Source organism: Cheilinus undulatus, linkage group 16 (genome assembly GCF_018320785.1).
Source record: "Cheilinus undulatus linkage group 16, ASM1832078v1, whole genome shotgun sequence".
Taxonomy (NCBI): domain Eukaryota; kingdom Metazoa; phylum Chordata; class Actinopteri; order Labriformes; family Labridae; genus Cheilinus; species Cheilinus undulatus.
The window spans coordinates 13474757-13502553 of record NC_054880.1 but is presented as its reverse complement, the minus strand read 5'-3'; the positions used below and the strand labels follow the sequence as shown (position 1 = coordinate 13502553).

The 27797-nt window shown below is 38.4% G+C and overlaps 2 protein-coding genes across 2 annotated transcripts; both read right to left on the bottom strand.

The window, feature by feature from the left end:
* Positions 1-219: 219 nt before the first annotated feature.
* Positions 220-10188, bottom strand: tomm40l (translocase of outer mitochondrial membrane 40 homolog, like). Its single transcript, XM_041808024.1, has 10 exons — positions 10158-10188; positions 7056-7264; positions 6879-6946; positions 6532-6624; positions 6341-6442; positions 4991-5096; positions 4130-4252; positions 3951-4027; positions 3652-3754; positions 220-960 (listed from the first exon to the last, which is right to left on the bottom strand). The coding sequence occupies exons 2-10, from the start codon at positions 7261-7263 to the stop codon at positions 821-823; spliced, it is 1020 nt and encodes a 339-aa protein (XP_041663958.1). The 5' UTR covers position 7264; positions 10158-10188; the 3' UTR covers positions 220-820.
* Positions 10189-14119: 3931 nt separating this feature from the next.
* Positions 14120-27132, bottom strand: LOC121523436 (probable ATP-dependent RNA helicase ddx6). Its single transcript, XM_041808338.1, has 13 exons — positions 26989-27132; positions 23848-24946; positions 23663-23767; positions 21130-21259; positions 20544-20690; positions 20229-20323; positions 19959-20081; positions 19436-19564; positions 19002-19118; positions 18640-18703; positions 18440-18541; positions 17403-17622; positions 14120-17315 (listed from the first exon to the last, which is right to left on the bottom strand). The coding sequence occupies exons 2-12, from the start codon at positions 24088-24090 to the stop codon at positions 17408-17410; spliced, it is 1470 nt and encodes a 489-aa protein (XP_041664272.1). The 5' UTR covers positions 24091-24946; positions 26989-27132; the 3' UTR covers positions 14120-17315; positions 17403-17407.
* Between the last annotated feature and the right edge of the window lie 665 nt (positions 27133-27797).

The window sequence follows — 27797 nt, the reverse complement described above, 5'->3', positions numbered from 1 at the left end:
GGTTACATTCAGTGTTTCAGTGAGGTTTTTATGTTTTTTTGTCATGTGTTCATAGTTTTGTAGGTGAGTATTCGTGCCTCAACTGTCCTGTGTAACACCATCTACTGGAGTGTTGTATGTCGACACACTCTCAGGCCAACACTTCTTATACTTACCTGCCATGAAGTTGGAATGACCAAACTAATGGTGATTAAAGGAAAAACAACCAAACATCCACAGTTTTGTAAGAAATGGTATTTATCAGTTTCCAAGAGGTATATACAGGTCATATATATTTACCGTTTCACATGTATGTAACAAAAAAAGGCAACAAAACAAGTGTTGATAGTGAATGTGACATGCAGTACAGTACACTCCTTCCTGATAAACTTGTCTGTAACAAGAAATAATTCACCTTTGAACAAGCAAAATGACGATATCATCCACTGCACGCAGACTTACAGTAAAAAAAAAAAAATACAAAAATAAAAATTAAATCAGGAACAACAGGCACAGAAGTCAGTGACAGAAACAAAGCGCTCTGTATTATAACATTTCTAAATGTGGTTTTGTTTTCGTCATGAGTCCACAGTCATCAAAATCCTGAACAATCCCATTATGTGCAAAACTTCTGATCGATTAGGTCGCTCATGGTTTAGGATTAAATGCATTAGAGTTACATTAGAACTTTCTTTTCAGCAATTTGATGAAAAAAAATCACATGAAAATGTCAGAGTAGAGCGTTGGATGGAGTTGAAAGGACATACGGAGCCATACGTGGCCCAGTCTGCTCTTCTATAGTGAGAATGTCTGTCGGTCAATAACCTGCTGCTCAGTGCGTCTAACCGATCGTGACGCCGAAGCCGCACTGGAACTTGTTCTTGCGGTGGTTGAGGAAGGTGCAGAGGACGAGAGAGAGCGGCAGCGGGAGCAGCTTCTTTTCTAATGTCGCACCGACAATCCAGTTACTGTCCACTGAACCTGAGAGAGGAGAGAGGGATACAGAAGGTTAGATAAAAGTCATTTCGTAAGCACAGAAAAACATCAGGTACTTTTCTATATGCAATCTTAAAAAAAAACTCTCTGAAAAATCTACGTAAATATGGTATCAGAGGGGCGGCCCTTCAGTGGATACAAAGTTACATAAAAAAAGAACTCAGTTTGCTCAGATAAATAATATAAAACCAGAAAAATACAATCTTAACTGTGAGGTACCTCAAGGGCCAGTGCTAGGTCCCAATCTGTTTAAAGGAGACATATTACACAAAAATCCCTTTTTCAGACTTGATTTAAATATGTGCCCCTGGCCTGTCTACAATCCCCTCAAGTACCAGAAAAATCTATTCTCTCTCCCTCTCTTTTTCCACTTTTCATAAAATGTGTGCTGAAACAAGCCGTTCTCAGATTTCCCCTCATGATGTCATGTGGAGAGTTGGCCCCGCCCCCAGGTTTGGTTGGCCCTCCCCACTTGGAAGAAAAATCCACCCTCCCCTCCTGATCCTCCTCAGATCAGGAGAGCCACATCCATTATGCTTCATCCATTTCCTGAGAGGGGCGTGGTCAGGGGGGGAGTCAGAAAGCTCAGTATCATTTAAAGCCACATACACAGAAACAGCTCGTCCTGAGCTGTTTTGGGGAGGATGATGATGCCACTTTATTTCATTCTGGCAAAAACATGACACAGGTAGTGGATGGGGTCAAAACGAACTAAAAAAGGAAAAACATGACACAGGTAGTGGATGGGGTCAAAACGAACTAAAAAAGGAAAAACATGACACAGGTAGAGGACGGGATCAAAACGAACTAAAAAAGGAAAAACATGACACAGGTAGAGGACGGGATCAAAACGAACTAAAAAAGGAAAGAATGTTTGCTTAGATAATTCAAAATCAGAAGCACACAATATCACTTGTGAGGCACCTCAGGGGTCAGTCCTATGACCAATCTATTTTTTTAAGGGGTCTTTTTATATTCTGCATTTGTCCCTAATGACAAAAAATGTCAGCTTCCCAAAACTGCTGGAAAAAATGATTAATATAAAAAAAATTTCCACTTTGAAAAGGTCAGTCTTTTAAAACAACTTCAGCCTGAAATATGCATATCAAATATGAATCACATTTTTGGAATTTTAGTCCAGTTTATTTAAATCACAAAATAGTTAAATAAATAAATAAATAAATAATTTCCATAAAATAAATTTCAAGGAGTATTTGATTGTCATTATTTCCAGGCCCTGAAATGGGTCAATGATTGGCAGAAACACTGATTTTGATGCTTCAATATTTTTTTCTACAGTGACAGATTTAAAGGAAAAACTCACACAACAAAAAAAGTCAGCTTCCCAAAACGGCTGTAGAAATGGGATAAATTAAATTATTTTTCAACTTCAAACGGGTCGATCTTTTAAAACTACTTCAGCATGAAATACATACAGTGCTTAACAAATTTATTACACCACCACCCAAAGTAAGGTTTATGCCACAGTTGCCCTAAATCAAAAGCATTGGTAAACATTGGTAAAACCAAAATCATTTTTTTATGTTTCTGCAATGGTTAATACACTAATATGTAGAAGCTCTTTAACCCAAATGATATTTTTAATGCTAAAATATAATTATTATTGTTATCCATGAATTTTCAAATTTACTGATTTACAAAAAATTTGGAAAAAATAGTAAAGCACATTAATATTTCTTGATTAATATGTCAAATTATAGTTATTTACTTGCGTTCCTGAACAGAAAAATGAGTTTTAGTGGTTGAATGTTATGCTTGATTAATTTCTGACTTCTCAGAGAAGCCCAGTGAGCCGGCTCAAATTTGTGTATAAAAAGGTGAATTCAGTTTGAAATTCCTCATTCCTGTTCAAAATGGTAAAATGTCGAGAGCTCACTGAAAATGAAAGAGTCCGCATTAAAGCACTTCATGATGCTGGATGGTCTCTGAGACAGGTGGTCTAATAAATTTGTTTAGCACTGTGTATATCAAATATTAATTCAATTAACTAGTTTTGGGATTTTAACCATTTACACAACTCCACTGTTTTTGGTAGAACAAAACTCAAATAAAATGCACATATACTTTTTTTTTTACACACACCATTATCCAACATCAATAGTGACACACATTATTTCAGTAGCAAGGTACCCTTGCAGAAAACTGTGAAAAGTCTGAAATTGTGCAGCATGCTTTGAATAGGAAAAAGTAGAAACATCTGGTGGAAAATTTAAAAATTAAAAATTGAAAGCTAGTAGTCAAAAATTAAACATTAACATAAAGAAATGTATTAGTTTATGTTAAGATAAATGTGGGCTCAAAAATGTCATTTTCAGTGGTTCATAATGGGACATTTCTTGTCACTAGAACAAATGTGTTGGTTTTTGTGTAGCTTAGCCATTTAAGGTTAATTTAAGGAACGGAGATGACAATTCTAAAAATGTTCAAAAATGAGTATCTTCTGGAAAATTTGAATGTTTTACCACTTGATAAAGCATACCTAATCGTATTTACTAATTCCAACCATCTATATTGACATTTCCCCATCACAAATTATGTCAGTAGTATGTATTTATTTTTGTTCCATTTCCTGCTCTCCTTACTCTAAACAGTCCATACAGCTTCCTGTTGAAATTAACATGTAGAGGCAACTGGCTGATGTTAAACATGTCTTACCTTTAAAGAGTAAATTAGCTTTAGGCACGTCCAGCTGGTAGCCGAAGGACACGCTGGTATCCTGCATGCGGGTACTTGCCTCAAACTCCACACCGATCTGCAGCTGTAGGTGAGCAGACAATTAGACTCTATGTTCACTATTAGAGAGGCTGGATTTACAGCACAGGACTTTAAATATGTTAGTAAATATTTCAATAGGCAGCAAGCCCTGTATAAATGATCATTCATTAACTCTGCAGATTAAATCAAAAAGGCTGCAGCTTTTTTTCTAACAAAGAAGTAAACAGCTCCACAGTTACCTGGTCATTGGCTTTGTGATAATAGGAAGCATGAGCGCCCGCTGAGCCAAGTGTCAATGTGGCGATGTAGTTGCTACCTGTACAGAAAGAAGGACAGGTTAACACTGGTTTAACCAAACCTGAAAGACTCATGGACTCGTATAACCCACACAGCATGCTTATTACAACCTGAGTCTCACCTGTGTATCTGCCCACTAAAGACATGACTGAACCCTCCTCTCCTGGTCTGCGGTGATAAACCAGCTCTCCTCCCAGAGCCAGGGCCGGCGTTATGGACTGGAGGTAGTGTGTTACAACAATACCTGACCATGGACAACAACAGGATCAGGTTCAATAAATGTGTTTTTGTTCAATTAGACATCAGATGAGGTTTACACCGGCCATTCTTAAGTTTAATGTAGCCTAGTTTGAATTTAGGTTCTTATTTACAATAGAGTTTATGTTCTACTAAAGTTAAAGTTAACTAAGTCTACTAGGCCGTCCACATACATGGGTCGTGCCTTAACCACTCGGCCACCTGTGCCCCAGCTGAGATAGTTTCTATGCACAGCTTCAGTTAAAACTGTAATCTTACACCTACTTCTTAATAGGTATAAAGTCTCAGTTAAATACAGTCCACATGCTGAATCAGTTTGATAGATGAGATAACTTGGATTAGCCTCCTTGCTAAGTACAAAACTCATGTCTCCATCTACTCTAGGAGGTCTACAGGACTGAATAGTTTGTGATACTGATCACCTCCATGACAGGTAAACAAGTTAAACTGTGTGGAAAGAAGTTACTTTCTTGTAAAGTGTAGGTTAAGACAGTGTAGTTAGTCTAGTTACGATAAGCCTTGCCTCTCTGTAGTACAACCAAAAAAAGACAAAACATAAGTAATAAGCTTATCACATTCAATGTCAGGTTTATTGTTGACTTAACACAAACAGGCCACTGATTTTAGTATTTTCAGGTATCGTTTTTTCTTTTTATAGATGTGACAAAATGCTGAAATGTAATCCTCTGGATCCAGTATTATGAAGAACAGGCTGAGGACTTACCAGAGCCAACAAGGACGTCTGGGTTTCCGAGTGTGATTGTTGCAGTAAAATCTTCTCCTCTGATCTCAGCATCGCCTTGCCAGTTCATGAACTTGTGTTGTTGGGTCTGATGATGTGGTAAAAAAAAAAAATTATATCAAAATTACAGCCCAGCTGACACTTAACATTACAGAGTGATCCTGTCCCTCTTTACTACCCCATTTCCTCTAAAGTTGGTATGTTGTATAAAATGTAAATTATAGAATGAAATGAGTTGAGACATTCTATGTTAGGACAATCGTGTGTTTATTATAAATTTGATGTAAGCTTTCATTACAGCGCCGTGTTCTTGTTATACAAACTTAATGTGGTTTAGCACCTCTTGCTGAAAAGGCACAGCCTTCCCTAAAAGAGATGTTTATTTGGCAGAACACGTTGCTTCAAAACCTGTGCACACAGATCAGCGTCAATGGATGTGCAGGTTGTCCAGGTCATGTGTGCTAATGCACACCCGTGCCATCAACAGCTGGGTTTCCATTACAGTTTTTCGCAAAATAAAAGCGATATTTCTTAAATTTCAACTAGGTGAAACTGCGCATTGAATTTGCTTCCATTGAAGGGAGTTTTGGGCATGAGCCTCGCAATTCTCGTAAAATCTGAAAAAGCTGCAAGGAGGCTTGGACCCTTAAAACCTGTTGCGTGTTGGTACGGTTAAGATAACATCTACAGCGGTTGCCTTGATCATTCTGAACAAAAGATGAAGGCATTAGATGATAGTTCAGAGGCGAAGTCCGTATGTATGTCAAAAGCCATGTATAAGGGTATAAGTATGATGTTAAGTCTCGTCCCCTCTTCTGTACACACGTACCGCGCCATGTTGTCCCGGAGTCAACTAGTTTTGTGACACCGTACGTTACATAGTGTGACTCATAAATGTGGAAAGTGTTTCCATTGCACTTTTGTGATATATTTCTATATCGAAACGTCTGAAAAACCTCCTTATGAGAGTGTAAAGACTTTTTAGCGATATTTGAGAGTTTTTTTAAATTCAGGTGTTTCCATTTACATTTTTTTTTCTGCTATTTAGATTTTGTGCATTTCTAAACTTAATTTAAATGGATCTTTGCCTTTCTTGTACTAGCATAATTTTTAATTTTAAATTTCTTATAGGTTAAGTCTAAAGCCCATATAATGTACTGTGTCCTAGCCTGCTGATGCATCAGCCTAACTACATAAAACGTTGAGAGAGAAAACAAAAAAAAAGGAATTTAATTCAAGTTCCAAGTAAAAATATGGTCCCTGTCACTTCATGGTGGTGTTTAGAGTTATATAACAAAGTTCCATGAGGTGAAACAAATATGGGAGTTTTACCTGGAAGGCCACTTTGGATCGTATTCTGTCGGTGATCTGGTGGATGATTTGGGCGTTCAGGCTGCCGCTGTTGTCCATGTCCCCAACCATGACAGGAAAAAACTAGAACCAAAGCAGAACACATTTAAATCACATTTTATACATGAAGAGAACACACAGATGAGATTCACAGCAACTTTACTGCAAAGTACCTCTGCTGGACCCATCTGCTTTGTTCCTACATATGTCACACCAAACCTGTAAGTGGAATCTCCCATGGTGCTCAGCAGCACAGTGTGATTCACCTGGAGACATGAAAAGACACTGTTTAAAATACAGCTTAGAGATATTTTATCTTCAGCCTATTTCTTTTAGTCTCATATGACCACATCTAACTCAGTTATGAGAGTTTTAAAAATTTTTCCATCCCCAAAGAAAGAAAATCTGCTTTAACATGTAGCCAAGTGTCATTTTGGGCTTTGTTGAGTCAAGGAGCAGAGAAATTAAGTATGCTGTTTTAGCTGGTAAATACTGGCTTGGAAAAAAGGACTTTACTGGCCTGAAAATGGTTACTAAGGCCTTTGTTGACGACTAGCCGGACACCCTCCATCTGCATGGGGAAAACCTCTAATGGAGAAAATAACAAGTATAGCAAGAAACAGTTCGCATTTTATTTATTTCCCCTTTCAGAGTTAGAGTATAATTGTGAAAAGCAAGACTGACTTCTTCTGCTTACCTTTACACTTGCGATGACACTCATCGAACGCCCCCGGGTTGGGTAAAGGGTTTTCGGCTTCCTGCTGCTGTCCCGATGCTGCCTCGGGTATGACTGAAGAAACTGGAGGCATCCCAAACCCTGGTGGCACTGTTAACCCCGGGGTGACAGCAGCCCCAGAGGCTGGGGGTGGAGGGTTGGGGGAGCTGGCAGCCAAAACACTGCCCATTCTGGATAAAACAGATAGAAGGCGAGAGACTGACAAAATAACCTGACGTTCTGTTTGTACAAGTGAGTATATATGTAGGTACATAAACACAAGAGATAGAGATATCAAGATAAACATGTGAGTGTAGAGCTCTTAAGATTTATTATACAGGTGAAGGTTGCGGGGACACAACACTGGGTTAGTGTAACTGAAACATTGACACTTGTCATCCATCTAAGATTAACTCGTGGATTTTTTGCACCTGCTTTCACCCTGCAGACACAAACTCTACAGGTGCAGACAATCGGAGAGAGAGAGACGTCAGCTGCTAGATCTGTCCTTAAATGCAAGCGATTTTTCAAGCAGGATGAGAAGCAAGAGGAGAAAAGACAGCAAGGGTGGGATACACTAACACTGAGCAAGTTTTTTTTTTCTGTTTGCTGTTTATTGGGAGTTTGATGCCTTTATCCAGAAAGAAGGACAGTGGATAGAGTAGGAAACTGGGATGAGAGAGATGTGGGAAAGGAGCTGCAGGCTGGACCAGAACCTGTGCCACCCATGCACATGGGGTTTGACCCAACCACATGGTCAACTGCAGCTCTAATTAACTGAGTTTTTGCAATTGTGGCTCCTCATAACCATGAATATAAGATGATCTAGATTAGACAATGACTGCTCTGCATGCTTTGTTGGGCTCTTAAGTTTTGTCATAAGAGGTGTATAGAGCACACTCCTTCATGACAGAGCATGTGCTCTGCCCCATTTATCAAAACAGCTCTCTCCTTCAATTAAGTGAGGAGAAACCTCATAGAGATAAATAATTTCATTTACAAGGGTGTCCAGACCAAGACAGGCAGCAGCACAACTAATAAAGATGCATACATTAAAAACAGAGCAATCACAATCAAAGAACAACCAAACCCACAGACTTCAGTAGGGAGGGACGCTGATATGCTGATATTTTTAAACTCATTTTGGCTGATACTGATATTGATGCTGATATTTACAAGGTTAGAGCTCCACAAAGTCCATCAAACTTCCTTATAAGATGACACGAGGGTGATGATTTTAAAATATTCAGCTTTTTTTTATAATGAAAAAAATCCATGAGATTATCGTCTTAATTTGAAACCATATTTTCTCCCATTGTTTTTATAGATGCTTTGTTTAAATGTGGTAGCACAACCAGTTGATGACGTTAGTGCATCCAACTGCTAAATGACAAAAGAAGAAGAAAGCTGCGATGCTGCTGAAATAAGAAATCAACCTCACTTCTCTTGGCTCAACAAAAAAACTATTTAAATTAATATTTGTATGTAAATGATCAGGTGAATTATCTTTATCTCTGTATTTTCAAGTGAAATACATTGTTATTTAGTTCAGTCCTTGTAGGTGACAATCAAATAGTCAATTTCTTTGAAATGCACATCACTTACTACCAAAATGTTTAGCGTACATATCAGCAGAGATATAAATAACCATCCCTATTGGTTAGTTTGAAAAGTAAGAGAGATAAGGGTGATGTAAGGAAGATGCCTGATGGACCCGCTCTGGTTTTACAGAGTCGGACCTGGAGTGACTTGCAAAACTTGTTTCACGGTTGTGGCTGCCCCTCAAGGCAACACTGCATATGTATTTAATCACTGGAAATTTACAAACAAAGTAGAGTCTTTAATAACTGTTACTTGCATGTCTCAATCAAATTATCACAATAATGATTTTTGCTGTGTGTATTAAGAGAAGAGAGGTGCATGAGTGAGAGTGGATATGAGAACCAAACAGGCAAACCATCTCCCTTAAAACACTAAATTTACCAACTGAGTAGAAAAGTCTTAACAGGGTTGTCTTATGTTTGGGTCAATGCAGTCGTAGGTATGTCATCTTGAGAGATTTAGGGGGAACAAGTAAAAGGATGGCAATGTATTGTCCTGACATTTGTTCCCAAAATGTGTCCAGTCACATTTTATAGATATTGCATTTACTATAACTCAATTAAAAATTGTCTCCTGTTAGGCATTATTTTCTTTGTTAAAGCTGGTCTCTCTGCATTCAAGCTTTATAATACTTTGTGAAAGTTAGAGTTTGTAAGTACTGCAGTAAACATCCATTCAAGAACAAACAGTGAGGAATGATCTGATAAGTCACACAGTTGTTGGTGTCAGGGCTAAAAATACCCTGCATGATTTCACAGAGCTTTAAATGTAGATTCATAACTTTGTGTGGCAGATCAAGGCAAAGAAACACAGTTTTCTGGTACTATAATTAAGTCATGCCGAGATAGATACTCATAAAAACTTCTGATGTTGCAGCCAGGCTACTTTCCAGCAAGAACCTGGTACTCCCATAAATAAGAATAATGTGACCATGTTTAGTCTTTGTGTTTAGACAGCTGCACTCAAAGCAAACAAAGACGTTTAATGCTAATGATGGTAGGCTGTGTGACATACTATCCAATAATTACACTGATCTCCTGATGTCAAATAGGTGGAGAGCCATTTTAACCTTTCACATATATCAGGCTGATTTCATGAGGTTACAGCACCAGCAAGTATTTCATTCAAATGGAGTCATCTGCAGCTACAGTAGTAGGTGACTGAAACAGGTTTGAAAATAGTGATTACTAATCAATGTCTTTAATAGATTTAATAAAACAAGATTTGAATTAAGATTGCTCAATCTGCCAGCCAAAATAAAGCTAAGCTAGTTCCTCAGTGCCCTATAGTGCACCGATGCTAGCTAGCTTTACTCACAGTCAGCAGCTCACAGTCACAAAGCTAATGGCTGCTGCCTGTAAGGTAACACAAAGACTACCAGGTGAGGCGTTACCTGCCGAATAATATGTCAGCTAAAATTAATACATGTTTCAGACGGAACCGCTTGTTAAATAAAATACATCGCTAATGAGTGCTACTCACGTTGTGCATCCAGAGGACGATACAGCCGGAAGCTGTATTGGGTAGCACCAAAGAGGTAAGGTCAGTTACGCTAAGACCCGCCCCTCTTAGGCAAGAGACGTTATGATTGGAGAAACAAGCATGATTATTATAAGTGATTGGCTAAAAAGACTGTCAGTCTCTGTTTTTACTCGAAGGAATCGGGGGCGGTTCTATTTCAATGACGTAACTGTCATGCTGAAAAATTATTGGCTACCCGAAGCGAGGTCTTTCTCAAAGGGGCGGGATTTTGTGTTTTGAGCCTGCTGATTGGCTGAGACTCTGACTGTTGGTTAGCGTAGCGGCGGTGTTGTAAACTGTTAGGGCAGATTTTCTTCAAGGTCAAATTTTGGGCGAAAGACCGTCAGCAAAGACAAAGATAACACTTTTATTATTAAGTTCATTAAAATTTACGGCTGAAATACAGCAGTGTTACTCACTCTCTCCATTGACAGCAAACAGAGCAGCTACAGAGGTCTGCTGCTGTTTTCATTGTCAGTTAATTTGCCCATTTAATCTGTGCTGGTTTTATCAAGGATGAACAATACCCTATCATCAATAATTCCACAAGAAGAGAAATCCCTGTATTATTACACTGTTTGTTTCATTTGTAAATAACTGATATCAATTCAGTCAGCTTTACTGACATGCAAAACATCATCGGTTGTATTGCCAAAGCAATGTAATTAATAAAAATGACAGAAAACTGTGCAATTGGTATTAAGAAATCTGAGTTTAACTTTAAAAGTATGGTTTAAAAAGTAGAAATTCTATAATATGTTTTTTTCTTACAATGCTGAAAGTCCTGTGCATGGTGGTGGTGTAATGTTTGAGGTTCTTCAGTCAAAATGGCTCACATAATGTGCTGCAGCATTTTTACGCTGTTGCACTTCACCCAGTAGATGTAGAAGCTTCTGATCATTGTTCATACTGGTGAAAAATGGAAAGAACTCGTCTCTGATGCCATTGCAAAAAAGGTAGGTGGTTAGAAAGTACAGCTCTGTTTCCACCTCCTGTTGGCTGCAGTGTGTGCACAGTTTTCCTCTATCACCACTTTTGATAACATCACATTTGAATTTCTAGGTTTCTGTTAGGTTTAAGAGCGACAACAGCCTCAGGTGGGAGCGTTATTAATTTAAAGGCAATCTTGACTTCTCTGCATAGTGGTAAAGTAGCACTGACACCACAGCAAGGAGGTTCCTGGCTTGAATCATGGTTAGACAGGGTCTTTCTGTGGTATGCAGTTCTCTCCAGCTTCCTCCCACAGTGCAAAGACGAGCTCTTTAGGTTACTTCATGACAGCGTTGGTGCTGTCAGCCACCTACCAGTGGACCAACAGCAGCAGATGACATGGCACCCAAATCCATCACTGTTTGTGGAAACTGATTGGACTTCAAGCACCTTGCTTACCTCTACAATCGTCCTCCAGACTCAGGAACCTTGATTAAATGAAATGCTAAATCTAGTTTCATCTGAAAACAGGACTTTGGACCACTGAGCTACAGTTGAGTTCTTTTTCACCTTGGCCTTGATGAGACGACCTCTGTGGTCCGGGACTGGCTCGACACTAAGAACACAACACTTGAAGTCAATTTCCTGAATACTTCTGTGTGGTAGCTCGATACAGACTTCAGCCTCAGCCAGCTCTTTATGAAGCTCCCCTAACTTCTTCAACCTGCTTTATTGGTCAACCCTCTGAAGGCTTTTTGAGGGCTGTAAGCTGTGATCAAGATTAAAATGGAAGAGTAAGGTCATTGCTAGTGTAGAAGTACTGCATTTAGAAAAGAAATAACAGCATAATCTCATCTCTGCATAGCAAAAAGTCTGCCTATGCCCCGTCATGGTCCAGCTTTTAATCACAGATGAACTAAAACTTTAACAGTGACAGTCTATTAAAACTGGCCTACTTGCATCAACACATTTCTGTTTAACGAATTAACAAATATTATCCAAAACAGGGGCAACAAATATAAAAAGAGGACACCAAGCAGTTTGAATTTAAGTCCAATTTATTCAGTTGTATGGTCCCTGCATGTATTTCCAAGTTACAACAGTAGAGGACAGAGTGGTTAACAAGGATATCTCTTCAATGAAATTTAAATCAAAGAAAAAAACAAAGGTGAACAATAAACGTGACATTTTTGCAATATTACCCGATCATCTTAGCTCTACTGGGGGAGGATCTTGGTACGCTGAATGGAAAAAACTGACACCCCACAAAAGAAGATTCGGTATTTTAAAACCAAGTAAAAAAAATCAAGATTACTTAAACAAAGGGTGATAATATTGATTTAGTAAAACTGGAAGAACCAGAACATAAAGACTGAACAGTTAAAAATAACTGCAGTAGGGTTATTACTTGGAAAGAAAACTGCATTATATGGATCAACATTTTTTTGCTAGCCAATGACAAATAAACAACCTCCTTGTCTGAGTTGTAGAGAAAATACTGTTGTAACTTTATCTTCAGCCACACAAACAAAATTAGAATTTAAAAGCCAATTCAGAGTCGTAAAACTCAACCGTTTTCTGTTCATGCTGCTGCAGGGGAAATACTGCAGTAATTTACTCTCAGCTTTCTGTGCCAATTCTGCTGAGTTCATCTTCAAATTTGGCTGGAAAGTCGCTTAAAGCGCTAGTGAGTCTACATTAGTGCAGCAAATTAAGAGGCCAGATTCAATTCAGCTTTGCACAGTAGATACATTAAGGGCAGCCCATCTGTTATCACATGTTTAAGTCAAGGTGTTACTTTTTGTATTTACTCCAATTAAAACACTTCTGATTAATATTAACCCAAATCTTCACCCTCTCCAAAATTTTAAACCTTTTTTAAAAGAAATTTTTGATAAACCCGCCCCATCCACCCTGTTAGCACTCCTCCTGTCTCTACAGGCTAGAGTACACACTTGCACACACATCAACACACAAACAACAAAATCAGCCCTTACACTCAACATTCAGAACAGCTCTGCCATAACCTCCTCTGTGACCACTGATGTCCAACTGAAATTAATGCCGAAACAGCTACAACATGGAGAGGATCTTTGAATCTTTGCAGGGTTTATGATAGAAAGGGATTTATCAAAATATTTGCAGATCAGAACAAATCACTGCAGCTATTTTTAGCTTGTTGTTCTCAGATCTCTGCTGTCACACAGGGAAACAAGAACAAAGTCATTGATGAAAGCAGTTAATTCGAGAGGAATATGTATAAAGTATTACTCTTTTATAGTTGATAGCCTGGAGATATGGAGCCCCAGTCTCTGAATATGATGAATAAATCTTAAACTATCTACTTTGGCTTTAAAACATATTTTTGGGTCACAAAGGAGGTCATGGATGAACTGACAGGGATGTCATTGAAATATTAAACCTTCAAAAACAAAGAAAAAATAAGAGAGAATATTGGAAATTATCTTTAGAAGATTTAGATCAGCTGAATCTAGCAGGATGTAGGAAAAAGAAAAGAAAAACATCCCTGACACTGTAAACATCCAAAGACGATATTTAAGACATCATTCATCATCCAACAGAAACAAGACAAGTTTGCACATAAAGACAGAAAAATAACTTCATTACACTTCAATGCAGCAGACAACCTTTAACCCGTTTAGACCCGATGTAATGTTCGTGCCTTCTGACAATAAAAGATGAAGTGATTTCAGTGTTTCCAGTGATCTTTGATTTTAGCCGTGTGACTGATGAGCTACAACATGTTTCACTAAAATAAAAGCTAGAGGACAGATGGCATCAAAATATGTTAGTCTCAGCCTCTACCAAGAAAAGCTAAAGGATGACAAAGTCTTCACAGTCGAGCAGTGATGAAGACATGTTTTAAGAGGACAGTGATGGTTTTGATTTGATGGATGGCTTCAAAATGTTACTCCTCAGGGCAAGTGCAATTAACAGTTAAAACCAAGGGTCTAAGCTTTCAAATGTTTTGATTTTATTTCTGTCTATAAGCAATTGAGATCGAAAAAAAGATTTTTGTAAATGTTGAAATCCTATTCAGTAAAAAAAAAAAAACCCTAACGTTTATAGAGGTTGTTTTAAATCATACTTAAATTTTACAGGGTGATTTTTTTATGCAGCTTTAGGTTTAAACAGATTAATCTTTTCCACATTACTAATCCAAGTACTACTACAACCAAACATTTTATTTTCAACTGATAATTCTAACAATTGTCTTGAAAAGTAGAAACTTGATGGGTCTAACAGGAGGGGTTGGGCATCACATGGGTCAGAGAAGTCATGCACCGTCTGACTTTGGAGAAAATTCGGTACACTACAGGAGAATATGCTGACTTTTCTATACTATTTGGCAACCAATTTTTAACAAGGGTTAGACATTTTACATGTTTTGGACTTCCCCTTTTATTTTCCCCCTCATGCCTGTCTGTTTGTATGCATGCATTGTATCGCTTGATTTTTGATCTAACAATATTTTATAATTGTTTATAGTTACTCATTTGCATTTTTGTTTTAATGTTGAAGTTTGATGCAATAGTAATAACTGTAAACTGTGTAATGAGGAAAGGTTACCCTGTTGATTCTGGATATGTTTTGGAAAAAAATGTATCCAAAATTTATGGCGGACTGTATTTTGTTTGGATTTGTAAAATTAATAAATATACTTTAAAGAAAGATGTGCAAAGACTTTGTCTGGAAGAGGCTGAAACTAAAACATTAATATTAAACTAATTATATGCATTTGTTTAAGGGCGTTAATTTCCTCAAACTATTGTGTAATCGTGACACTTTGAGGAAAAATTACAAGTTGACATATTAGGTTTAAGTTGTAGCTGCATGTAAATGTAACGATTCTCAGCAAAACATCCGGTCACAGCTTCAAACATTACTCTCACTCAAACATGCATACCTTGTTCAAATAGTCGCTTGTTTGTCTCTCTCTTACACACACCCACACACCTCCCTCTCTCTCACACGCTCGTACATTCTCCTTTTTTGGTTTTGCTTCAGTTTAAATCCTGAAAAATCTTTTTCATGAAAATAAAGGGAAATAAAATTCCTCCTCTGTCGCCTGTGAAGCAAATTATTTTTTTTTGTTGCTGTTTCATAATTGTAAACGACTACTGTAAACAATGAATCATTTACAATTCTGTTTCTTCAAAATGATTCAGAAAACCTCGTAGAAAGATTGCCCAGATTAAGTCTGGGGGGAAAAAAAAAAAAAAAAGAAAGAAAGAAAAAAAAAAGAATCGCAGCACTTTTGATCATCCGTCGCACAAACATGAAACATGAAGAAGACCACAGTGCTTCAATGCTCTCCACAAACTCCCGCTTACCTCGACGCTCTCTCTGGCACTTAAATCATAAAGCAGACAGGACTGAGAGCAGTTTAGGCTTGAAATCAGTGCTTTTTCTTTTTTAAGTACCAGAGAGAAGGAAAGATTCAAAGAGTGGATCAGGTGAAACACACCGCTTCTGCAAACCCACCCCGAATAAATCTCCGCAAGTTTCCCAGTGCTAAAGCCTCACAGCCCCCCCCCCAATTTTAACCAATGACAAAAAAATAAATCTTAAAAAGCAAAAATACTTTCTTTTTTATGTCTTTTTTTTTGTATCGCTCTGTAAGGGGAGGACAAAATAAAGAAATCACAGCTGCCTGTTCAAAGATGCTACAATTTTTGCTTTCAAACACAGAGCCCACCCCTTACAAGAAAAGATAAACCTCACATTGGTTAGATTAAAAAAAGAAAAAAAAAAGCTGTGCCCAGAAAAAAAACAACATAAAGGTATCGCTGCTGCTGCATGAAAACGTCATGTGTTAATAATGTGGTCCTTTTGTCGACTGGGTGCCATTATCTTGTGGTCCATGAAACCATGTAATCATTAAATGACTAAAGTCTGACGAGGAGTTTAAACGCAGCAGCAGCGATACAAACTAGTGAGAGCTTGGCTTTCAACCACTGGGCTTTAGAGAGAACACAATGGCATCTAATACATTCAGCAACTTCAGTTTTGTCATGATGGGGTGTGAAACTAAAGACTTTTGCTCCTGTGATGAATTACTTTGCACTTCCACAAAACAACTGAATGTAAAGGAAAAGAAAGAAAATCAAACTATTGTTTTGCACCGATGACAAAGAACATTTAACTCTTATACCTACTAAAAACGCATGTGTATCATCTCTACCAAAGCTGCTCTGAAGACGCCTTTAATGCATTACTCCTGCAGCGTGCAGGAGAGGAAACTAACTTTTCATCTTCCAGCTTCAGCAGTCAATCATTTTAAAGTTTTCACCAGCCAAGTGTGATTTTTTCTTTAATGTAAAACAACCTCCAGACAGCAGCGATCTGCAGGCAAGACGGCCTAAATGAGGCTGTTTGCAGGCTAACATCCATGAATCAGAATGAAGGGAGCAGGAAGAGGGGCTTGTGTTTCAGTTTGTATTAACTCTGCTCATGTTTTATTCATAGTGAAAGGGAAAAACAGTCACGCAGTATTTAAATAAAGCTGCCCTTTTTTTATTGCGACGTTCACATTCAGGATGGTTTTTAAGGATTTCGAGCCGTGTTTCTGCACATCTCAACAAGAGAGAGCGGATTCCCTTTGCATAACGTGTTTAAATAAAGTCAGGTTTCTATTAAATTCGTATAATTTGTGCTCGTTCTCTGCTGCATGACAGACGACAGCAGGCGATGGATGGATGAGTGCACATGGGAGTAAGTAAGGCACTTAAGTGGCGACAACAGTGTACGTGGACAGGATGGTGGCTGGTGGAGGTGCACCATTGTAACATTAAAAAAAAAAAAAAAAAAAAAGCTCAATCACTCGGCTGGAAAAGACAAATTGCCTCCAAAGAGGACACCTTCAAATCAGCTCTGATACATGTTACACTGCTGTCTAACTAAGATACACTAAGCTCAGGAGCAGGATGCTTGGTCCTTTCTGTGTTGGGTGCAAAACAATCAAGTTTAACTTTCTGAATTTGAACAAAACCGAGAGAGGCAGCTCCTTTTGAGGATTAGCTCATGGAAATGTTTGAAATAAAAAAGCAGCCTTTACATCCATTTAACAGGCTCTGAAAATGAGTGAGAAATGTGGAACTGAAGAGTTGCCTGAAGCCTGCGTGCAAGCGCTGATGTCTGTGCAAAAGCCCGGTGTGTCCCAAAGTCCTAAAAGAAGACAGAAGTTCAAATTAGGAAGACATGCATTTTGTTTTCTAATAAGAAGTGTCTACAAGTCATCTCCAACCATCTCACCTAGTTTAGGTGCTGTCCTGTTGGCGTCCTGGTTTTTCCTCCACCTCCTCCACGTCACAGTCGGCGCCGGACGAGTGGTACTCGGCCACGTAGAGGCTCTTATCGATGTTGCCCGGAATGGGCTTGATGTCGGTCACCAGCTGGTCCTCGATGGCCTTCAGGTTAAAGCGGTCCTCTGATGTGATCAGGTTGATGGCTAAACCAAGGTGGCCGAACCTCCCTGAGTACGACAAGAGATGACTGATAAAATCTTTTTACAGCTTCTCCTAATCAAATCTATTTGAACTCTTCCTAACACTTCATTACAAGTGATTATCTTTGCTGATTGAGATGCACTGATTGTGTGAATAAGGGTCTTTTTCTGGAGCTTAGATGTTTTAATACAAATGTAGCTCCGTTTACCAGTGAAGTTTGTAAACAGCATTGCAAATCTTTTCCAGTCACCCTGTAATTAATGCTAAATGTCATGTTTTTAGACTTGATAAATATTGTTTCTAAAAGAATTTAAATAAACAAATGTAGAGGCACACTTCGGCAATGTGTTTCCACTCATAATAACTTGTACACCAGGAACATTTAGGGAAGGTTTAAGGGTATCTATAACTGGATATTATCAGCTCAGTCGACCAAACTGGTGATAAAGAAGTAAATCAGAACGGCTTGTTTCGGATGGCCGAAAGTCAGAGTGGAAAAGCCCCAGCAGCTGAGAGTTGAAGCTTGCGTTGCAAAAACAGTGCCAAACAGGATTTCAGGGTGAAAAACAAAACATGTCGAAAGTTCAGAGGTATCATAAAATCGAGCTAGCATTTATTTTTGGCCCATTTTACCTTTAACTCACAAAATTACATGGACAACCATACCCACCTGTAGCATCGTATAGTCTAGCTTCCCCAAGCACATCATGTTTAAAGGGGCATGCTCACTGAAATCTCTGGAGGCTGATGCCACTACTATTGCCAACTTCTACAACCCAACTTCAAAGATACAGAAATATCCCTTTAATAAAACTAAGCTTTTATGAAAATGAATCAGTGTACCTGATCTTCCAATACGATGGAGGTAAGTCTCAGCATTCTTAGGGAAGTCAAAGTTGATGACAACATTGACAGCCTGGATGTCAATACCTCTGGTGAAAAGATCTATTAAAGACAGACAGACGGATCATCATCTCTGATACCCCTGCATTTATGGACACAAATCTAGTTTTCATAGGTGTATCTGAACAACAGAAACTCACCAGTGCAGACCAGGTTTCTGCACAGCCCATTTCTAAAGTCATGGAACACACGGTTTCTGTATTCCTGGAAATAAAAGAAAAAGCAGCTACTAACAATAGACAGAGTTCCAAGCCTTTACAGAGTAGATCTCGAAATAAACATAAATAAACATATTGATTACAAAATGTTAAGTGTGGCATGAATGTCATCTTAACTGTGAATATATTAGATGTAAACAAGAGGAGGGATATGACACAACACAAGCACTGAACTCAATCAAACCAGCATGATGGGCATTCTCCACCCTCTCTAAATGAAAATGTGAAGTATCTATGCAATGAAATTGTGGCTAATGTCAACAATTCGATTAGTTGCGACTCACCTGCATCATCTTGGCGTGGATGTAGAAGCAGGAGTAGCCCAGCTGAGTGATCTTCTTGGCCAAGAGCTCGACCCTCTGAGTGGAGTTACAGAAGATAATAGACTGGTTGATCTGAAGCTGTGAAGGAGAGGGAGGAAAAATAATGTTACTGATGACGTATAAAGCTTGCATCTATTATTCAGATTCTGGTCAAAATCCAAGATTTATTGATTTGCTGTTTAAATAAGACTTAAAAAGAAATCTCAGAAATTTCATACCAAGATGAAGAATGGAGGCCAAATAAAGCAAACCACACTTTAAACTGAAACCAACTTTGACAAGCAAGTTGTATTTATGATATTTACAATGTCACTGCATTGCAAAGTTCCTTTGTAACTGCAGAGCTGGCAGTTTAAATGCTGGGACATGGAGCGAATGCCGAGTTAGTCAGTTACCCTGGAGAAAAGTGTGTTGAGGCAGTGGACTTTCTGCCTCTCTGTGACGTAGGCGTAGTACTGAGTAATGCCCTTCAGAGTCAGCTCCTCCATCAGGTTTATCTCATAGGGCTTCTGAAGGTGCTTAGCCTGCAGCAAGGACACACGGACAGTAAAGAGTTTAGGCTGTGCAGTCAGCCGGGGAACCAAGTCTTTTGTAAAATCGACAAGAATGCACAGTGTTATTTAATCAATAAATGAAACGTGCTGTTAAAGAGTTCTGACGTCTTTAACAGCACGTCTGTTTGCTTGGCCGCTTCAAAAAGGACAATTGTAGTCTTTTTAGAAATTCCACACAATCAGATTTTTCCAGCATAGGCTGAACTGGTCCAGATGAAAACAGATAGCACACAAACGGCTGACACAAACACTGATCTGGGTGCACTGCGAGAACAGCTTGGTCTGCAGTGCGAGCCGACTGGTGCCAAGTGGCTCTGAGCCATCAGAGTTGGCTGCGTGATGCAGCAATTAGCCTGCGACTCACCATGAACTTCTGCACGCTGATGGGGAAGGTTGCAGAGTAGAGCAGGATTTGCCTGTTTTTGGCCAGAAAGCTGATGATATCCTCGACAAGCACCACAAAGTCCTGAGAGAGCAGCTTATCGGCCTGAGGGGAAACAGAGATTGTCATGAAAGGCCGGACAAAATTCACAAGAGCCTGAAATGAGACAGACTTCTAGAAAAACCTGATCTGTAAAGAGAGATCATCTTACAATCTTTGTTACTCATTATGAGCAGTTTTATTCAGGATTACCTCATCCATCACCATCATCTGGACTCTGTCCACCTTTGCAACTCCCTTTTTAATCAGGTCCAGGATCCTACCAGGTGTGGCGATGACAACATGCACTAAGGAGGAAGACAACAGACAATAACAATTGAATAAACGTGATAAAACATGCAAATATACCAATCATTTCTTCTACTTTACCTCTTTCATAATAATCAAGCTAAATTATGTGTATGTTCATGTTGAAAAAGAATGAAAAATGCATCTTTTTAAACACAAAAACTGACATTTTTGCAGAAAAATAAAACTCCTAATTTGATATGACAATGAGATGCTCACCGGTCTCGTCAAGACGCATGATGTCATCTCGCAGGTTGGTGCCCCCTGTGGTTGCCATGACTTTGACTCCTCCCAGGTGTTTGCTGATCTGGATGGAGATCTGGCTGACCTGCAGGGCCAGCTCACGGGTGGGCACCAAGACAAGTGCTGCAGCATAAAGACATGAAATGTTACTAATACCACAAATATACGATGATGACTGTTTTAAAAGCAAACTGTGAGAAAAACAGGGGAGGTAAACTGTGATAACTGGGGATCTAGAGTTATTTTAAGTATAATTCAGGCTCTATAAGACAACCAAAACCAAAACTGACCTGACACCCAAGTCTTTAATTCTAACACCAACTACTTTTGTCGCATCAAGTAACAAACAGATACAATGAAGACTGCTAATATAAAAAGTATTTTCCAAAAACAGATTCATACTTAGCTATTTTCATGATCTAACAACATACATAACAATCTTTTTCAAACTAAGTCCAGTGGAGACCAGAGAGAAACATGAAGCAGATGGAACATAAAGGATGGGAGTACAATGCCTCTACAAATTAAAGGTAGCTTTATGAAACAACAGGTGGTAACTCACCCTGTATGTGGTCTTTTTTCAGGTCTATTCTCTCCAGCAGCGGGATGAGATAGGCGCCACTTTTCCCTGTTCCATTCTTGGCCCGAGCCAAGATGTCCCGTCCAGACAGGGCGATGGGAATACTTTCCTCCTGTGAGGACAAAATGTTTTACCAGTATTATTTTGTGGATTTACTGCAGTTTCATACAACATCACAAAGCTTCCATTTAATGCACAGCAAAGATATGAAGAGTCTGTCTGTGGCTGTGTTCTTCCTGCAGGCAGAGGAGACTGATTGTTTTTCTGTTTTTTTTTTTCTTCTTCTTTTTTATTGTTGGGGCGCTCTTATTTGACTCAGATGGGATTTTTAATGACTGAACAGCAAAAGTCACTCTGAATCTGTAACTGTAAACTCCCTGCGTGAGTCGCAGTAGTCTGAACTGAGCCGCTGCAGCTCAAATCAAGCCGTCTGATGCAGCTGGCAGCGATTCAGCTTGGAAGTCATAGACAGCTGGTTTTAGATCATTACAAGAAGATAAATGTGAAAAGGGGAGATATGAATCTTGTTTTGAGGGCTATAAATGTCGATTCAATTAAAGCCATGCCATTAATTTTGTTAACGATTACATCTGTCTTTTTTCATGGATCATCATGATAATCACTTGTCATCACCATCGTAATGTGGCAGTGAAATCTCGCAAAATTTGAAATGACAAACTCTTCAAAAGACCCAGGATTTCACGATCATGGACAAGTCTATCAGCAGATTGTCACATTTTACAAGCTCAGAGTAAACTGTTATATGAAATATAAATTCAATTTATGATCCAAACTAAAAGCAAGACTGCTGCAATGAATGCAGAAAGAACAGACCAAAAAAACCCAGTAAGTGTGCAAATTGAGGCTTATAATATCACCTAGTGAACTATTAATAAATCCACTCTGTTTATATGATTGTATTTTCTTACATGTGAGGTGTCCGACTGTTTAGGACGAGGGCTAATATTTCAGCTGAAGCATGACAGTATATAGAGCCAAATGGGTCTTTAAGAAACCATACAAAACATATTTTAAAGAAATAAGCAGGGTATTATTCATTAAACAAATTTTTACAACGGGTGTAGGATCCAAGTGTTGTATTTAGTGTCTTTTGTAGGATGATAACTTCAATTATTACTGATATATTCCTCAAGTATACGTCTGCCTCCTCCACTTTTAGAATCAATCAGATTGATTGGTTAATTCGTTTTATCCAGGTTGATTTTTTTTACAATATCCAGAAAAGAACCGACTGCTGAGCCGGCCAGGTTTAAGCACAAGTTACTGGTGATCTACCAAGAGGTAGGAGTAAAGTAAACCACCTTCTCAGTCTTGGGAACACAGAGTTAACCCTGAAGTTACCTCAGTAACTGTGGAGGATATGACCTTATTCTTCATCAGTTCTGCCTTTTATGGAAACATCTCTTTGCCTTTGTTTTTCTTCTTTGGCATGTGAGTCAGTTCAGGACTGTGATAACTTCAGATTGATACAGGCTAAATTTCAAAAAGTAATGTCAACAGCCCAACACAACACTGGATCTGAAAAAGAAATCTTGCATGAAGCTGCAGGCATGAAGGCTTGCAGTGTGAACACAGTTTATGACTCACATGCCTGACTCTAAAACATATGTGTATGATGGTGAAAAAAAGTGCTGAGTTATGAATAATATCTGGATGAGTTAAGAGAAAAAGGAATGATTTTTAGGAGCTTTAAAACAAATCTGAATAGCTAATAATAGAACTTTTGGAAAAGTGAGTCAATAGACTCATAGTTAATTACTTTCCAGTTGATATATTAAACACGTCAGATACGGTGACCACTAAGTAACTACAGTATTTTCCTTTCATTTAAAAATCATGAAACATTTCCCTGAAGGCCACGTGGGCGTCCTAATTTTTGTGTATGAGCAATGCGATCCTTTTGAAAAAAAAAAACAAAAAAAAACAAACAAACAAAAAAACAGCTCTTCTGCCTTCCGCTATCCTGTCAGAGAAAAAGTGCTGAACGCTGTCAGATCACTGATAGCCTGAGGGATTTGGCAGTGCCAACAGATTCCTTCAAAGAACAAAATTAACACATTTTTCCTTCTCTCTTGCAACACTGGGCATTTAAAACAATTTTGACCTTCAATATCAAAGATAAAATAAAATACATTTAAAAATGTGTAACATTTTTATAAGGTCAGTTGTTTGAGCCATAAAAGCTTTGTTGGGGTATCTCTACAGAATGACAGAGAGGCCACAGACCACTGAGCTGGAACATCCCCAGTTCAATTTAGATGTGACCTTTGCCTCTCTGTCTCTGTTTACTGGAAACATCTCCTCTGTTGCCTTTCCAGGACAGGCCAAATGACCAATAATACAACGTGGCCGTATGTTTACTGCAAAACAAGTTACAGATGTATAAAGAAAAGGACCAAAACAAAGGAAAGATGCTTAAAATACACTATTAACTGTTGTTCTATCACACGGATCACAGTGTTCATTTCAGACAATTGACAGAAAGTGTACATACTTGAATAGGGGAAGGTTTTTCCCAACCCATCTCAAAGATTCCCATCAGGAGTTCTCTTTTGAGACAGTAATCTTCAAATTCATTTCCCTTAGTGGACGTCACATCCTGTAAAGGACATAAACGGTTAGAACAACAGTCGAGAGGAGGAATTTTAATCCTTTAGTCAGATAAACTGTTAGACTCACTGAGGTTTTGACCCTGTTGTCTTTGGGGGGGAGCTTTAGGCTCTTTTTCCAGTCATCGCCAAACTTGATGCCTCCTCCATCCTGAGGGGCAGCACCTGCTATCTGCGGCACACCCAAAGCCTTTCCTGTAGCTGTGGGTGCTGGCTGGACTGGAGCTGGTTTGGTCTGTCCTTTGAGCTGCCCGTTCTGCTTGTTCAGTCCCATGACGACTGGGCCAACATTTTCTGTTCTGGCCGTTGCCATTTTTTCCTTTCTTTTCTTTTCTTTTTTTTGTCCTTAAAGTCTTAGATTTTTGCCTCTTAGGTTTTTCTTTTTAAAAATTCTCTTCAAAAGTAAAAAAGTTTAATAAGCATTAACAAACAATATTCTCTATTCTTTTTAAGTCCAAAGCTTTCACAACAGGAGTCAATTGATAGTATTTACATATACACATGTACGTGCAGTTCGGTCCCCTTCAACAACAGAGTGACTGACGTACAGGAACAACAAAAAAAATAATGTTTTTACACAAGAGCTCTTCAAAATGAAGAGAAATTTGCATTCATATGCATGAATATACTTGCTCACAGTATAGAAAATTATATGTGACCAAGTATCAAAGCGGTTAAGTCCTGAAATAGAACAACTAAGGCAATCTGAACTTGGGGAACAGTTTCTTCAAAATAATCTTATATCAATAATCAAACTTCTGTTTCTAAATTGAACAATATTTCCTGTTTTCACTTCGAGTCCATAAGAGTTGCTCAATATCCTTGTCCTTGTAGAAATAGGATGTCCAACTTTGTACAGGTTTTCCCCCAAAAAATCATATAGTTTGTAATGCTCTCTGCTTACTTCCACTGTGCAGATATTTGTCGATCCACACAAGAAAAAAAAAACTTGATCCTGAAATCGGTAATCATACAAGGGGGTTATACAGTCCAAAGCTGAAAAGCTTTCCACCCCTTTGAGTCCTCAGTGTGCGTTTCCTTTCTCCTCCTGGTGTTTGACCCCCTCTCCCCTGACACCACAGGTCTTCAGGTCGGTGTGTGCTGTGCAAGTGTGTCCTTGAGAAACTCTCTGCCTCCACTAAGTCAGCCAACAACTCAAACCTTGTCACCTAAAACAAAAAGGAAACACACACAAACAATGTTTTCATAAAAACCAAGAGCAGTTAAAAAAATACTACAAAGAACATTGACTTCAAGCTCTACAGCTTTTAAGGTAGTCTTATTGAAGACTTATGGTCCAGATATAAAACAACAACACAAAAAAGTACAGCACAAGACATACATGATTTTAAAAAGGCACAATAAAAGTGTGTCAATTACATTTGGTTTTTGAAAAAACTAATTAAAAAATAGTTTACACTTAAAAGCGGCACCTCCACTGCTTCTATAATGGAGAGAACAGTCCTGTATCTGATGTAGTCAGGGTTGTCACTACAGGCTACTGTAGCCTCTGCATTCTTCATTTTATCTTATCGAAAAACACTGAAAATTTTAGAAACATAATGGATAGAGCTGATTGATTTGGGAAAATAATCTAATTATTTTTTTCCAACACTGCAATTGCAATTTTGTATGCAGTTATTTTTCCAAGTTCCTTATTTCACACTATTAACAAACTTTCTATATCTATCTATCTATCTATCTATCTATCTATATATATATATATATATATACACTATATCATTCTATAAATTCTATATTATAATCAACACAATATTAGATAAATTCAACTAGGGCTGAACAATTCTGAAAAATATCTAAAAGTGATTATTATGACTTATAATGCAAACTGAATATGAACTGCTGTATTAAGGAGAGTGATCATTTCTCTGTCATTCTCATTCTGATTAAGAAAATACAACAATGAGGAAAGTTAGGATTTTTTTGGTAAGCTATTCTGAAAAAAGGCACATGAATGATTGCATGATGACTAGGGCATAACATCTCTGTGCAAAATTACAAGCTGCACACTGGTATTTTGACACATTTTAGGTTCTGTATAACTGCAGAGAAACCCTAGAAAGGAGACCTCAGTCTCAGTGAGCCCACCCTGCTAAAATAAAGTACAAACAAATAAAGAAAATAAATATAGTATCTTCAGGGATTTGAAATTGCATCAGGACATATTACGATTTAATCTAAATTTCTAGTAACTGCCCAGTCCTAATTACGAATTAAGATTATCACAAAATTCAAAGAAAATCCTTACCAACGAGGAATCATGGAGGACATTTTAAGTTAAACCACTTGTGATTCACATCATACTTCTGGTAAATCTGTTTGTTGTAACTCCTAAAACAAACTATCTTTACAGATACACATTTATATAAAGGAGAAAAGGCTAAAAGAGTCACTACTTCTGAAAAGTTAAGTATTAGTGTTTATCTAAACTTATTTTTCATCCTTCGTAGCTTGAAGGTTAATTGTAATTTAGCTCAGGTGAACCTGCCAGGTGGCAGTTTCCTGAGAGAGATCATTAAAGCCTGAGCAGCCGATATAACGCACAGAACTATCCCACTGTTTGAACTCTTGTTCTGATAGAACTAGATCAAACAAACACAGATTAAATGTGCCATCTAAAGTTGATCCTAGGTCGGTTGAAACTTTGAGCCACTTTTGCTAAAGCTAGCTTCAAACTGTCCGCCTGAGCTCCAAACATTCAGTTATCTTCAGATTAACATTAACTTTAGCCCTGGTTCTCAAACACTGCCTTTGATTAACTTCCAGTTGACATATCGAGTATTAAAGGTGTGATAAATTTGACCGGGACTTATTTTGGAATCAATAACATTAGCTTGATGCTGCGTTTTTATGGAAACAACGTCAAGCTGGAATCAGGGCTAAACCAGTGTTAGCCTTTAGCAAACTAGCCGTTAAGCCGTTGAAATGCCCCAAAATTAAAGTAGTTTAATTAAGAGGTAGTGATTGGATAAATGCAAGTTTTAGAGACAATAAATTGAAATAGATGTTTTTCCAAGTTCCTTGTATTCTCTCGTCAACATCACATGCCACAATAAGCAAGCTCGCTCTCGAGGCTAATTTAGCACAAATAACTCCACTCGCTAACGTTAGCTGCGAGCTAGCTATGAGCTCACAACAACTTCGATGTTTTTAACAAAAACTGGACCGTTCCATGTCACCCAAAACCTACCTTAGCTTCTCTGCTATTTTACAAGGTATACTCAGTATGCGGTTTATCAGCCACTTTCTTCACAATTCGCTTCAATTATTGAATTTTACTTGAAATTAATCGCCTCTATTGTGTTTCTTATTCCTTTAAATCAACATGGTCGCCTTCTTCTTCGTCTTCTCTTCCTCGGCTTCTCCCTCCTGTTTATTGGATGTGGCAGTCACTGCGCTGCTGCCACCTGCTGTCATAATTTGGTATTGCGCTGATGTACATCGTTTTAGAACAGTGGGTCTCAAACCTTTTCCGCCAGGCCTCCCTTTGGCAGAGGAAACGCATCCTCATGGGTCAGATGAAGCTGAAGGCGAGTTATGAGCTGTCATATTTACTTATCTTTGTTTCAGGAGGGATGATGTCTGCTGTAGACTCACTGTTAGAATCACATTTACAAGGAAGTCCTCACACAGAAGTTGCTGTGCTTAAATAGCTTACTAGCCACTGGGGCAGACAAATAAAATTAGCCAAACCTAAAAGAGGGATTTTGTTACTGTAAATGGCATCAATTAAACCCCCTTTTATCTGCCTGTTCCAAAGCCTAGTGGACCTACAGGCTCACTGACCAAAAAGTCTTGCCTCCTCCTCCCTGTATCAGAGCTGCTGTCAAATGTTAACAGGCAGCTGTATGCTAGGATGGTTTGACCCAGTATTTCCCCATTGCATCTATATCTGTTAAAAATGTGTTGGAACCAATGTCTTGCTTTTTGCAAGCCCAATAAAGTTAAAGCCAGAACTCTGGCTGGAGACTGCAGAAAATTTGCAAAAAATAATAGATT